Source organism: Chiloscyllium punctatum, chromosome 1 (genome assembly GCF_047496795.1).
Source record: "Chiloscyllium punctatum isolate Juve2018m chromosome 1, sChiPun1.3, whole genome shotgun sequence".
NCBI lineage: Eukaryota > Metazoa > Chordata > Chondrichthyes > Orectolobiformes > Hemiscylliidae > Chiloscyllium > Chiloscyllium punctatum.
In genome coordinates, this window is record NC_092739.1 from 110611720 (window position 1) to 110625534 (window position 13815).

At 41.9% G+C, this 13815-nt stretch overlaps 1 protein-coding gene across 4 annotated transcripts in view; it reads right to left on the reverse strand.

Annotated features, from left to right (window-relative positions):
• Positions 1-13815, reverse strand: part of npr3 (natriuretic peptide receptor 3) — a 79950-nt gene that overhangs the window by 12039 nt on the left and 54096 nt on the right. For 3 of the 4 annotated variants that reach the window (XM_072571958.1, XM_072571987.1, XM_072571977.1), the window contains exons 4-7: positions 12541-12676; positions 10299-10393; positions 7713-7851; positions 7228-7312 (exon numbers count right to left, since the gene is read on the reverse strand). In XM_072571958.1, coding sequence (XP_072428059.1) covers positions 7228-7312; positions 7713-7851; positions 10299-10393; positions 12541-12676 — 455 coding nt within the window. The remainder of the gene's footprint in view (positions 1-7227; positions 7313-7712; positions 7852-10298; positions 10394-12540; positions 12677-13815) is intronic. The other variant, XM_072571968.1, reaches the window with a different exon arrangement.

A 13815-nucleotide genomic window follows, 5' to 3' on the forward strand; every position in this document is an offset into this window, starting at 1 on the left:
ACGTGGTGTGAATCAAATTGGCTGATGACTGGTATCTGTGATGCTGGGGCCCACTAGAATGGGTCGTCCACTCAGTATTCAGGGTGAAGATTGCTGCCAATGTTTCAGCCTTATCATTTGCACTGGGGTGTTGGGTTCTTCCAAAATGGGTACAAGTACCACAGGTAGCAAGAGGAAATATTTCACACAGTACATTTTTGGGATCTGGAATGTCTGGTCTGAAAGAGGATTGGAAGCAGAGTCAGTAATAACTTCCAAAAAAGAATTGAGTCAGTACTTGAGGAAAATTTACAAAGGGACAAGAAAGGAGAATGAGATGAATTTAATAGCCTCACCTAAAAATCAGCAGAGGCATAATAGCTCCTTCTGGATAGTAGCAAAATGTGAACCAACCAAAGTGAAGAATAACTCCACTGCAGTCCATCTGTGACCAGTCGGAAAATATGAAAATACGGAACTCTGCTCCACCTCTCATCTACTTCAACCACTTCATTCGCCCCAAACTTTGCAGTCAAGTAATTTCTTTTACGAATCATGCTCTTTTAGATACTTTGAAGAATCTAAATGGGCTTTCTTTTAAGAATAAAGGAATGTATACTTCTAAGACAATTTTCAAACTTTCAGCTCTGAGCGTAAGACAGCCTCTCATCTGCAAAATTCAATAATTACACCCTTAATCTCTAACTTTTCAGAACATCAAGAGATCAAAGCATATCTTTACATCACAGTAGTTATTGAACTTTTGGCCTCTGTTCTATTTTACCAAGTCCTCCAGGCCCATACTTAGGGTTGGCGAATTCTTTAACTCAGATTAAATTACACTGACCCCCATTTCATAATATAATGTCATTAACCTCTTCTATTTTGGAATGCTTCACTGAAGAAGCGTTCACGCCATCGGGATAGGAAAACCTCTCCCTCTTAGCATTTCCAGTACTAATCAAGATTCGGAGAAGCACTTTACAATGACAGCAGCATGAAGTACTGCAAGAAAGTGTTCTCAAATACTGTCCATTCATTAAACTCATCCAGTTAGATTGGGCAGACAGATTTGGAGATCATATTTAATGAGGATTGAGGATTAAACCTCCGCACAGTAACAGATGAACTGATTTAGCTTGGAGACATGGGCCCCCACTTCCGACGGACAAGGTCAACTATGTGACGCCTACGTTATTAAGGGAAGAAGAGAGACATAGAAAGCTTATGAAGTGGTGCTGATAAATGGAAATCGTAAACCATAGCCTTTTGTGCCGCCTTTGTGTTGCCCTTTGCCCTTGAATTATAGAACTTCGCCTCAGGCTGTGGTACTTTGACCTCCAACTGCATTCTGTTGCAGTTTACCTTTCACCATTTACATTGGCACGTGATAGCTACTGGGGAGATGAAATGATAAAGCTAACCCAAGTTATTCTATTTCAAACACTGATCCTTTGAAAAATCCTGAGAAATTACTTTGAAAAGATGCATCCATGTATTCATCCCAGAATAAAACATACAAAGTAACTTCCGACAAAGAAAATAAAATCCAGGGACTGCATTACATTCCTTTATTATGCTTCGTATTCAACTTTACACATATATACAGGGAGGAATTTTATAGCAATCTGCATAATGTGGAATATGGTGAGATCTGTGGCAGAATCGCACACAAGTTCTGGCGAGATTTACCTCAATGTTTTTGCACGGCATCTTCCTTGCATTAGCCAAGAGGTGTGGCAATTTTCTCACGAGGCTGTGGTTGCTGGTTCTGGAGGATTCCAACTAGCTAAACACCTCAATGATGCCTCAACTCACCTAGTTTACATTTAGCTTATCCTAGCGAACACGCCGAACAAACTGCACGTTGAGAACTCTCAGCATGGAGGTCTGAGTAGGTGCCTGGCCATTCAGCTTGCACAGGCTGTGCCCGAGCTACCTGTTGTTCAGCACTGAACAGCAGTTCAGGGCTTAATCCATGGCCATCCCAACCTTCACCAACACTGGCATCAGATATTTCACCATCCCTCATGACCATCGTGGCAACTCTCCAATCCACTTGCTGACTGCTTAGGAAGGACAGACCAGCACTACAGGGGGCATCAGCAATTAGCACCGAGAGGCTGCTCTAAGAGGGCACTTTGCACATACTGTCAGGCACCCAGCTCACAGATCGGATCAGGCTGCATCACTGAGCTGCCTGCTTGCTTTTCCTCACTCACTTAGTGCCTACCTGCATGGTCACAGCATGCTCACCCCTTCCATGCCCATTAGCACAATCACACAATCGGGCACCTTTGCCTTGCTGGTCAGCAATACTCACTCAATGGGGGTGGGGTGGGGGGGAACGGGCAGTGCATGCATCACGTTGGATGGTAGCGTACCTTACATCAATCTCAAAGCTAGCCCAGCAGCTAATGAACTGCATGTGCAGTAAGCAAGCAACCATTTCTCAAAGTCTTGGGGACAAAAAGTCCATGGATGCACCCACCAGTCAGGGTGTACTGGTACACTAACTCATGGGCAGTCTCCAATGCCAAACCAGGGACACGGACAGTCAGGCATCCAGTCAGACTTTTGTCAGTCAGGGATTGCTGCCTCTGCAATCAGGGGAGTCAGTAAGTCCTATGCCTCCATTGTGACCAATTCAGGGGAGACATGGCTAACACGGTCAAGGAGATTACAGCTAAATTTGTGGGTCTGGGCACTTCGCCATACACGGCTACATGTTGTGGAAGAATCACTCAATGTTCTATAAACAGTTACGAGGAGACACAGAAAATCCTCACAAAATTAAACTTTAATTTTGCAAAATCAAAGCTGTGGGAGCCAGCAAAATGTCTTCCCTGACCCCTCACAATTTCTTTGTTATCCTCCAGTTTATATAATTTGTTGGTCCCACGCTTATTGGATAACATTAGCAGAGTCAATGATGGCTTGTTTTATCTTTCTAAACTAACCATCATCTGCCACACTGGTTCCTTCCAACACACTTAACTTATCACATTACAACACCATCTTCAGCATTAGCTCATCTCCCAGTGATTTAACTAACCTATCACAATGCACTACCATTATCTGTTACTGGAGCCCTCTAATGATCCCAGGCATACATTGCAACACTAACTACATGACTGCCATAATAACTTCCATATACACAGTCAAGGTCTCTCAACGGGGTGCTCATGGACAATCAGTCAGATCTGTCCACAGAAAATAAGGTCAATGGGATGCCAAGGCACAAGCTGGGAACTGCTGCTGCAGAGGGAGTGTCCAATCTTTGGCAAAGGGGGGGTGCAGGGGACCTGGGGAATGGGGGGGTGGGTGGTGTTGCAAGGACAGATTACAACTGCCAAGTGAGGTGGGGAGGGCAAATGTGTATGTAAAGTGGGGAATATGGTAAAACATGGATGGAAAGGGTCACAGGAGAGGTAGGAGGATTACCCATCATTAAGAGCACCCTGATCTGAGGGAAAGATACATATATGACCACTCTGGGCACATGGTCGCATCGTATCCCAGGGTTGAAGTGAAAGGTGAGTAAGTACAAGCCTGCCTAAACATGTTGGATGGGGGCCTGGAGGGAGTGCAAGCCTCTGGGGTTCATGGAAAGGGATCTAGATGTTCAGGGTCTGTAGAGATGGAGGCTGGAAGCCACTGACTGAGGAGTGCTCACTGTCATCTGTGATTGTGCCAGGAATCAAATGTACGTAGCAGGAAAGCAAAGGGCTTTGATCACACTCAAGAGTGGGCAGGGCAAGTTTGATGTAGGACTCCCAAGACCCACTAATGGGAGGCCCTTTCATGGGAAACAACGTTAGACACAGAGCATGTACTGTACAGGTTTCAGGCCTGTGATTCCAATGCTCTAGTTCTCTGTGTGATGAGCAGCCCCCTGTCCCAGATTGTGCTCCCACACTTTCTAAAAGGAAACGATCCCCTCATGGTGTCCGTATGTGGAGGCAGCTTTCTTCTGTAGCCCCAGTGCTCTCTCCCTCAATGGTGAAGGAAGTCGTTTCTGGTGGAGCTGGCTGATTCCCTGAGGAGGTGGTCAACCGCCGCCAATACTTCCATGAGAAACCAGAGAGAGAGAGACAAAGACAAAGAGAGAAAGAGAGAGAGAGAGAGAGAGACAGAGACAGAGACAGAGACAGAGACAGAAAGTCACAGCCAGGATAGAAATGGTGTGCAATAAATGACACTGGCAGAATTGCAATGGAATGGACTGGTACATGCTCAGGCAGCAGTTAATGCTGGATGAGTTGTTTTGCTTTAAATCTGAGAGGCATTAAGTTTTGTGATGCAAAATTGGGGGATTGAGTTTCAGAGTTAGAACATAGAACATAGAACAATACAGCGCAGTACAGGCCCTTTGGCCCTCGATGTTGCGCCAATCCAAGCCCACCTAACCTACACTAGCCCATTATCCTCCATATACCTATCCAATGAACTTCACCAGTTTCGGAGTCACTGGTAAGGCCTCACCCAGAGTATTGCGTGCAGTTCTGGTCACCGCATTATAGGAAGGATGTGGAAGTTTTGGAAAGGGTTCAGAGATTTTCCAGCCTGGTATGGAAAGGAGGTCTTACAAGGAAAGGCTGAGGGAACTGAGGCTGTTTTCATTGACGAGAAGATGATTGAGGGGTGACTTAATTGAGACGTTTAAGATAATCACAGTGTTAGATCGGGTGGCCAGTGAGAGCCTTTTTCCTTGGATGGTGAAGGCTAACTTGAGGGGACACAGCTTTAAATTGAGGGATGATAGATTTAGGACAGATATTGGGGTAGCAACTTTACTCAGAGAGCAGTAGGGGCGTGGAACTGCCTGCCTGCAACAGTAGTAGACTCGCCGACATTACAGGGATTTAAATGGGCATTGGACATGCATATGGATAATATGGGAACAGTGTAGGTTAGATGGGCATCAGATTAATTTCACAGGTCGGCGCAACATTGAGAGCCAAAAGGCCTGTACTGTGCTGTAACATTCCATGTTCTATATTAAAGGTGGTGTGGTGGCTCAGTGATTAGTACTACTGACTCACAGCACCAGAGACCAAGGTTCGAAGTTAGCCTTGCCTGTGTGGACTTTGCACGTTCTTCCCGTATCTGTCTGCCTGGTGCTTCGATTCGCCCACCACAATTCAAAGACCTATAGGTTAGGTGGACTGGCCATGCTAAATTACCCTGTGTAGAGCTGGTGGTAGGATGTTCTTCAGAATAGACTTGATGGGACGCACAGCCTCCTTTTGCACTCTAGGGTTTCTGTGAGATTCTTCTATTCTTAAGGGATCTGGGTTAAAGACAGGCAGATGGAATTCGGCCATGATTGACCTTGATCCCATTGAAAGATGGAACAAGTTTGAGGGGCTGAATAGCCTCCTCCTGTGTTCTCAGCACTCCCACAGAAGTGGGCCTGGTGTTCTCCCGCAAGAGCCAGGATTCTGTGCTCATGGGGACTGAGGAGCTGAACTTTGTACATCCTCCACCCTGTTTGCTCTCTGGTGCGCTGCCTTCTCCTGAAATAAGAGAAAGGGAGGAATGGAATGAGGTATAACTAGGTAGCACAGCTATTTGTGCTGATGCAGATCATCAAACAATGCCTCAAGTGAGTGAGCAGGCCATGCAGAGTTCATATAGGGTTAGTGGTGTGGGAGGACTGGGTTGGGGGCGAGCCACTAAACAAGGGAAGCTGTTGCATGTGATAGTGAAAGGTGCAGAGCATGGGCCCTAGTGCGCAGTGGGTGCAGTAACAGAGATAGAGGGAGTGTGAGTTGTCGAAGAGAGTGCATCACTTACCCTGGCAGAGGAGAGAAGGTCACTGACCTTCCTGTGGCACTGCTGGCCATTCCTCCATATTGTTAGGATGGCAGTGGCCCAAGGAACCGCCAGCGTTCAATGGTGTGGCCTCCTCTGCCGGTCCTCCAGGAAGTGAACACCCTCCTCTGCACCATCCCCTCCACCAGATGGCAGGGCCCCAGGTGGAGAAATGCAGTGCCATCTTCCCATTCTCCAACACATTCAGATCTTGTCCTTGACTGAACAGGGCAGCTACGGAACCAATGCATATCCAGGTGTACAGTGGCCTTGTAAAAATGGCATAGGCACCAGGGATTCTAACATCACTGAAACTATCAGAAAGACTGGAATTTGGAGCATTACTGCACTAAGGACATCATCATGTAATCTAAATAAGAAATGGAGAGCCAACTGTCACAACCAAACACCCCAGACCACCATGCATTCACCCCTGTCACAGAAAGACAGGTACCTTTCACTTAAAGATCAGCTTTGGAGCCAGAGGTACCTCACTTTGGTGGAATGTATTGTTTTCACCTGTGGAAATGACATCAGCACTGAAGAGGTGCGTCTGGAACAAAGGGATTGCTAAGCACTGATTATCGAGCAGGATGGTCCCACGAAACACGTTTATTATAATTCAATAAGGATCACCATAAAAAGGACAAGACTGAAGTGTTTTTTGGCATGAAGAAAGATCAGGAACAGTCAACCTAGTTAAGGAACCCACCGTTCCCATCAGAAAGCCTGACTGGATGGAGGATTTTAAGTTGTCAGCTGAATCTGGAGAGTTTTGGGTCTGAGAGATTAACAACAATTCCAGGTGGTACTGGGTCTGAATTATGAGAAGTTTAGGGCAAAAATACAGGGTTTCTGTCTGTGGCTTGTCAGAGACAGTTTTCTTAACATAAGATAGTGGAGGCAGGTCCAACTGAAGCATTCAAGAGGGCAACAGATGACTATTTGGATAGAGATGGTATGCAGCGATATGGTCAGGGGATTGGCTGTGGGTAAGAGAACCAGTGCAGCCATAATGGGCTGAATGGCCTTCTCCTACACCAGAACATTCTGTGATCCTGTGGCAAGTCACAATAATATTGGCGTTATGCAGGAGGAGAGCGAAGGTGAAGCTGTGGAGGAACTTGGTTGAGCAAACCAATTGACATCTTGTGTGATTTAAACCAGTGTAGAGATGTGTTTGAATCAGGGTGTCAGGCTAGTTTTGCTTTAATAAGTATGTCTGTGCTTCAACAAAACCCTGCGTCTGTGCCATTTGTATAAAATCCTGAAGTCCAAGAACTATTTTAAGAAGGGAATGCGAATACAAACTGTTTATACTTGATCTTTAAGCATGCAAATAATTCTCTTACTACAGCTGGCAATTAAAAAAATAAAATCTTATAATTTCCTTCCTTCCCTTGCGTTCCATTTCCAAATGGTTCTTCCTACCTGAACAAGTAAAACGCCAGCAGCAATGCACATCCCAACAATGAGCCGACTACAATGCCAGTGACTGCAGACTCTCCAAGCCCACCTACACAGAACAACACAAGTGATTTTTGTTAACATTAAGTATTTGTTCGGATAAAATAATGCAGCTATTCAGAAAATGAATTTCTTTCATAAGTATTCTTGGTTAATATATTAAATATACAACAGTCGTTCATAATGGTTGCCTTTTGTTAATCCATTTCAAATTTTGTCACACTCCAGTTTGAATTAAAAATGCTACTCCCCAGTTAACATACGGCTCAAACTCAATGCCAGTTAAAAATGTCACCGCAGATTGATTCCAGTTAGTCTGAGGTAATGTAATACCACTCATTCAACATGTTACATCGACACTCTGGTTTGAGAAAGCGTTCACTGCAAAATACATTTCCTAAATTAGTTTAGAAAGGGGGGGAAATGTTTATAGTTTGAAGAGAAATTACATGATTTACAGGTAGCAGAATGTTCCTTCGTAAAGCCACAGCTAGGTTCATCTGGAGGTGGCATTCCATTTGCCCAAAGGAGCCTTACATTTGGCCTGAGTTCAAAGGTTGCATTCAAACCATAGTAGTCAGCTATTACCTATAATCACAGAAACACAAAAAGTATAAGGACTTGGGTAATTAAAATTCCTTTCACTATGTTAAAGCCTAGTTTATGTCATGCAATTCACCACATCTATTTTATCTGATGATATCTCTTGTTTATTTCTTCCCTCTGTTTTTTTTTTGACTGTTTGGAATTCAGCTGAAAGACCACGGAGTAATTTTCACTCCCACAGGCAGCCACAGGATTTCTTGAAACGAGTGTATTTTTTTGTCAGCTGTGACTCAGTTGGTAGCAGTTTTGTCTCTGAGTCAGACTTTTCTGGGTTCAAGTCCCATTTCAGGACTCGAGTCCAAAACTGAAAGCTGACACTCCAATACCATACTGAGGGAATGCTGCTCTGTCAGAAGTTACCATCTTGTAGATCCAGTGTTAAACAGACACTCTGTCTGCTCTCGGATGGATATCATTTGACACGTTGTCCCTATGCCTTGACAGCTCTGCATTAGAGCCACCCAGGGCCAGATTCTGCCACTGAGACAAGTAGTTAAAGTTGGAAAATAGCCTGATTTGCAGAATCTCAGTTAAAGTACCCAATTGCGCAAAACTTGCACTCCAGCTAAGTGTGTGTGGCATCTCAGTTGATATTAGCTTTGCCAGGCTGGTTCGTAGGATCACAGTGGATCTCTGGGGCTATGTCCCAGTTGTAGTAAGGCCCTCCAGTCCCACCTCTCTTATTCACCCCTCACTGGCCCCTATACCTACTGTGTCAATACATACCCATCCCAGCCAACCATCCGCCTGGCCTCTCCTTGGCAACATTCCATGCCAAAGTAGATCCTCAGCACTCCCTGGGACCCCTCACATTATCCATGCCAACTATGTCCCTCTATGTCCATTTACTCAGTGTGTAATCAATGCGTCATGTAATAAAAATTGCAAATGTGGAGGCGCTGGGTGAATAAAACACTCATTTATACATCTCCTTTGGGAAAAAAAAATCTGTGCTCTTCCTACAAATTTATAATTAAGTGTTGAGGAGCCAGAACATTGAAATATCAATGATTGAAGCTTGAATCGTTTCGCTCTTTAAATATTCTCCAGGTAAACAGTGAAACATTGACAAAAGAGATCACAAAAAGACTAACTTATTATAATCACTTAAAGATGCTAATAAAGAAAAAAATCAAATATTCTCCTTAGTTGACAAAACAGAATCGCTAATGATCTAATGCTTGTAATGGATGGAGCTTGCAGCTGAATATTCAACCCAGTATAAATGCAAAGTAGTAAATGATTCTACTGCTCCAGTGCTAGGTAGTGGCCTGAAAGATGAACCGTTGGAAAATATGATTTATAATTCTTAGTATTCTTCAATATGGGTCATAAACTGGAAAATAAAATTCATCAATTAACAAGCAAATAATAAAGTAGTCAGACCTTTCGGAACCAAGTTATAAACCACCTTATATAAACAAACACAATCTGTGAACTCTAAGCTCTAGGAGCAAGGAAGAAATGTCAAAGTTTGGGATTCCCTGCATACTAAGGAGTTTTAACATTTAATGGATAACCCCTGGACGTCAGCCAATTACATAGATTATTCTTCCAAGGCAGGGAGCTTTTTGACAGAGGCTGCAAGATGTGGTAGGTCTGATCTCAGATAATTGGGCTAAAGGTGGAGATGGTGACAGTGAGGGGCATTTGGGGTTTTCCTAGTCGTGTGATCGTCGGAGGGTGGAGCTGAGTTGTGTGCAAGTTAGGTGATCTGTTTGGAGGTAAGTGAATATATGGGGCTGGGTGAGAATTCCTGTTGATCCTGTCCCACAAAAAGAGCTGTGCCTTCTTGCTGTAGTGATCCTTGCCACATTTCAGTCACTTAGTTTACTGAGGCCCTGGATAACAGCTAAGAGCAAGATAAATTCAAGATTTCCAGCCACATGAACATTTAAAATGCTAATCTATATCCAGGGTGTGTTTTATCCATACAGCCCTTGGCCTGCATCATTAAAACTCAAAAGTGAAAAATTTTAAACTGCTACATGATACAGTGGGAAATTTGCAGTTAAACCTTCCCACTTATTTGGGAGTGATATTTCTTCCCTTATTTTTTTACGAGTAACTATATTCTAGGAAATGTACTCCAAGCCCACTGTTTGAGTTAAAAACACATTATTGATCAATTACTGAAATTAACATATCTATGCATAACCAAAAATACCAAATTGCAAGTCTTCAACAATAGGATTGCAGGAATTAATATTTCCAACCACATTTATCTTGCAATAAGGTTTCCTTGCAATTATTTAAGTAAAATTATCTGTAAGTTCCAATTTACAAGTAATTTGGTATTTATGGTAACTACAGTGAAGTGTATATACAGCAATCTAATTTTTAACAGCAGAATATTCTGATGCAAATATACATCATGGTTTTTGATGCACATCACACAAATGATACTGAAAAGTCACTACTTTACTGGCCTCTTGATTTCCTGTTTCAGGTTCCGTCATTGCGATCACTGAGAAATCTCCATATCTGTCCCCATTGGCATCAATTGATACCTGGCCTGCTATGCCTGATAAATGGAATGCATCAAATGATTAAATCAATTAGCTGGAAAGGTTCTTTAATTCCAAATGAAACAAGAGATGATTCAACAGATTCATGAACAAATATACAACAGGAAATCCCATTCTTCTTCCAAAATTTTTGTTGGCATTCCCAAAGAAATTGCCATTTTTTTTCCTGAAGTCTGTGTTCATTCCAGATGCCATATTTTTTTCTAATTTAGCTCGCAAAACACTAGATAATTCCAGCTATTAGAATACATGAGTTTTTTAAAACAATAATTAACATTGGAGGCATTAAAACTATTTTGCCATTGTTTTCTTTTAGGCATAGGGATTCTGAATAGAAGCCAATTCAAATACAAATTTGTCTGAAATATGTTTGGACAGACAGAGAAAATTCCACCACACTCCCTTTGGTCTACTGTGATGTGTTTCTCAAACAGGCCATGAACTGTGTCCCTTCCAAAGTTCAATTGATGAAGAGTTCACTGACAACTGTAAAGGACAACTCTACAATTTGTTTACACTTAGCTAAGCCAGATCACTTGGATGCTATCGCCTATGCCCAAGTATGTCTGTGTGACAAGAACCACCATCATAAAATACCAATACTACACTTAACTCCATAGAGCTTCACCAGTCCATGCTGTGAGAAGAATCTGGTTTACAGACAGTCACTAAGGAACTTTAGGAATGTTAGGAACAGGCATGAGCTATTCACCCTTTACAGCTTGTTCTGCAATTCAATCTGCCCATGACTGATCTGAAATTCAACTCTATTTACACACCTCTTGAAGTTATGCCTGGAGACCCATACCTAATAAAACATCTAGCAGTTTTGAAAGACCCAATTGTCCCAGCTTCTATAGACTCTTAGTTCCAGATTTCCAGTACCCTTTGGTGAAAAAACTGCTTCCAAATTTTGCTCCTTAAGAGCTACCTCTAATTCAAAGATTATTTCTCTTAGTTCTTGATATCCTACTAGAGAAAAACAAAGCTTCTCTTTATATCTTGAATCCTTTGAATATTTGAAACACCTTAGTCAGGTCACCCTTAAATTTTATATATTCAAGGATATCCAAGTCAAATTTATGTAATGTGCTCTCATAATTTAACCTTCTTAGATTTGATATCTGATCAATCCAATCTTTAGAATTATTTTGCTGATATGTTAGCAGTGGAAGAAGGAATCCTCTGTGCAGAGGATACATACGATGGAGTGCACCATGAGAAAAGGGACTAGCTGCAGGCCTGATCTTGAGGAGCAAGTATCAGATATGGGTCCACAAAACTGTCAGAATCATTACTAGAAATCCAAGGAGTATGTATGAGGCTGAGTTTTAGGATAACTGTGTTGACTTATGAGCAAAGGTTAGATGGGTTGGGTCTATGTTCACTGGAATTAAGAAAAATGAGAGGTCATCCTCCTGAAACAATCACAATTCTGAGGGGGCTGGACAGTGATTTTTTTTTAATATATGTTGCAACTTTCTAAAATTGTTTCTGAGGTGGGATTTGCGATTTTCTTAGAGTACACAATGGAAACATCCTCCCAGGGTTTCTGAGGAACGTTATATTAGAAAAGTCCATTGCAAATCAATTGCAAACAGTTTAAGGAATTCAACTCTTCCAGTGCACATAGTAGTCTTATAATGATATAACTGACAATAGCCCATTGTTGTAATTTCTCAGGTCGAAGAAACAGCTTATGCAGTTGACATCCTGTCAGTCTCATGCGCCATTACTACATTCTGAATATTTTAAATCTTTGATTGTGCATAAACTCTTGATGCTCATCGTACTACTGTGATGCAAGGTCAAGTTCAGGATCACAGATTCGGATTTGTTGGGCAAACTTTTGGCTGAGGCCAGAAATGTTTATCGGCAACACACCATCAACCAACTTTCCCTTAATTTTATAGGCACTAGATAGTAATTAAGTTAATACTGAGGTTGCCATCCAGACACCAGCAGCTCAAGGGTCTCAGCAACACTACCAGGATCAGTGACCAACGTTGATTTTGAAGTTGTTTTCCCTGATACTTGTATTCAAAGGTGCTTTTTTTAATGGTCAGTGTAATGGCTTTGAAATCACATCACATTTTATGTTGAGATTGGAGTAACAAGTCCTAATAACTGGATATTTCATTACCTTCAAAGGTCGTATTCCACATTGTCTCTACAATTTTTGATCCATTGGTTTTGCTGTATCCTTGCTTCAGGACTTCTTGCAGTGCTTTTGCATACAGCACAACGGCATCATGGAACCCCTCCACAAACATGTTTACCTGCGGGAAACACAACCAGTTCGTGCAAGCAAAATGTAAGTGTAGGTTTGATAAGATTGAATACAACAACCATTTGAAAACAAAGATCACAACTCTACATTGTCTCCAGAACCATTTCAAAACTGGGATCTTTGTGCTACTGTTGTCCTTGCAGTACATTTAATGACAATATTATAAATTACTTAACAGTGTTTTACTTTGCTTCTTTCACTTTTTAATGGCTGAAAATTAGTAAAGTTAGATGTCCACATTAGTTTCTAAATACATTCCTCTGCCAGTTTAATTGGCTTAATTTTCATTTTTATTATCTGCTTATTAATTTCCAATATGAAGTTTGTGGTAAAATGGTGACATTGTCTGAAGGAAATCTCAAAATTGAGGCATGCCTCATTTACATAACACCGCTGAACTGCAGATACAGCAATTGAGCACCATGGTTCAGCTAATTGGTCTGTACTTTCTTCCAAATAATCATCTGAATGCTGAGCATGCTCATAGATAGATCTTTTGGTTAGAGTGGCAAGAGGATTGTGAATCAATCATTGTGGACAAATATGGAAGGGTATTGACTTGCCAAATTACTGTGACTCAGAAGGATTGTTCACTAGTAAACACATGGAATTGTTTAAGTCCAGTGTTATGGCTGATGTTCACCTGACAAAATTGAGCAGAGCATGTGTAGCGCAGTTTTGGGAATTTGGGAAAGATGTTCAAAAACTTTAGTCCCAGATAATCATATCTAAAAATCTGATACCTGCTTTGAGTGGGCACAGGCACTGGGAAACCATTGGCTACTAACTTAGCAATTGTTACATTACCAGGAAGGGGTGGTTGGAGGATTTAGTTGGTATGTTATGCCATGAAATTAGTCCACTCACATGTTTAATTTTAAGCATGAGGCAGACAAATTTCCTCCTGAATTACTGTATTATTGTAATGCAGTGAGTCAGGGAGTTTTCACATCTTGCTAACCATTTGTTATTAGGATTAAGCTATTGCTTTGAGCTAAGTTGGCTGAAGTTGAGTCTGTTAATCAGGTATCTCCCTTAGAGCACATCCTGAATAGAGAGTCAGATAGATACAATTAGCTTGCTGCAGGGTTTAAGTTACATCAGTAAACATTAAAGGATACAAAGATA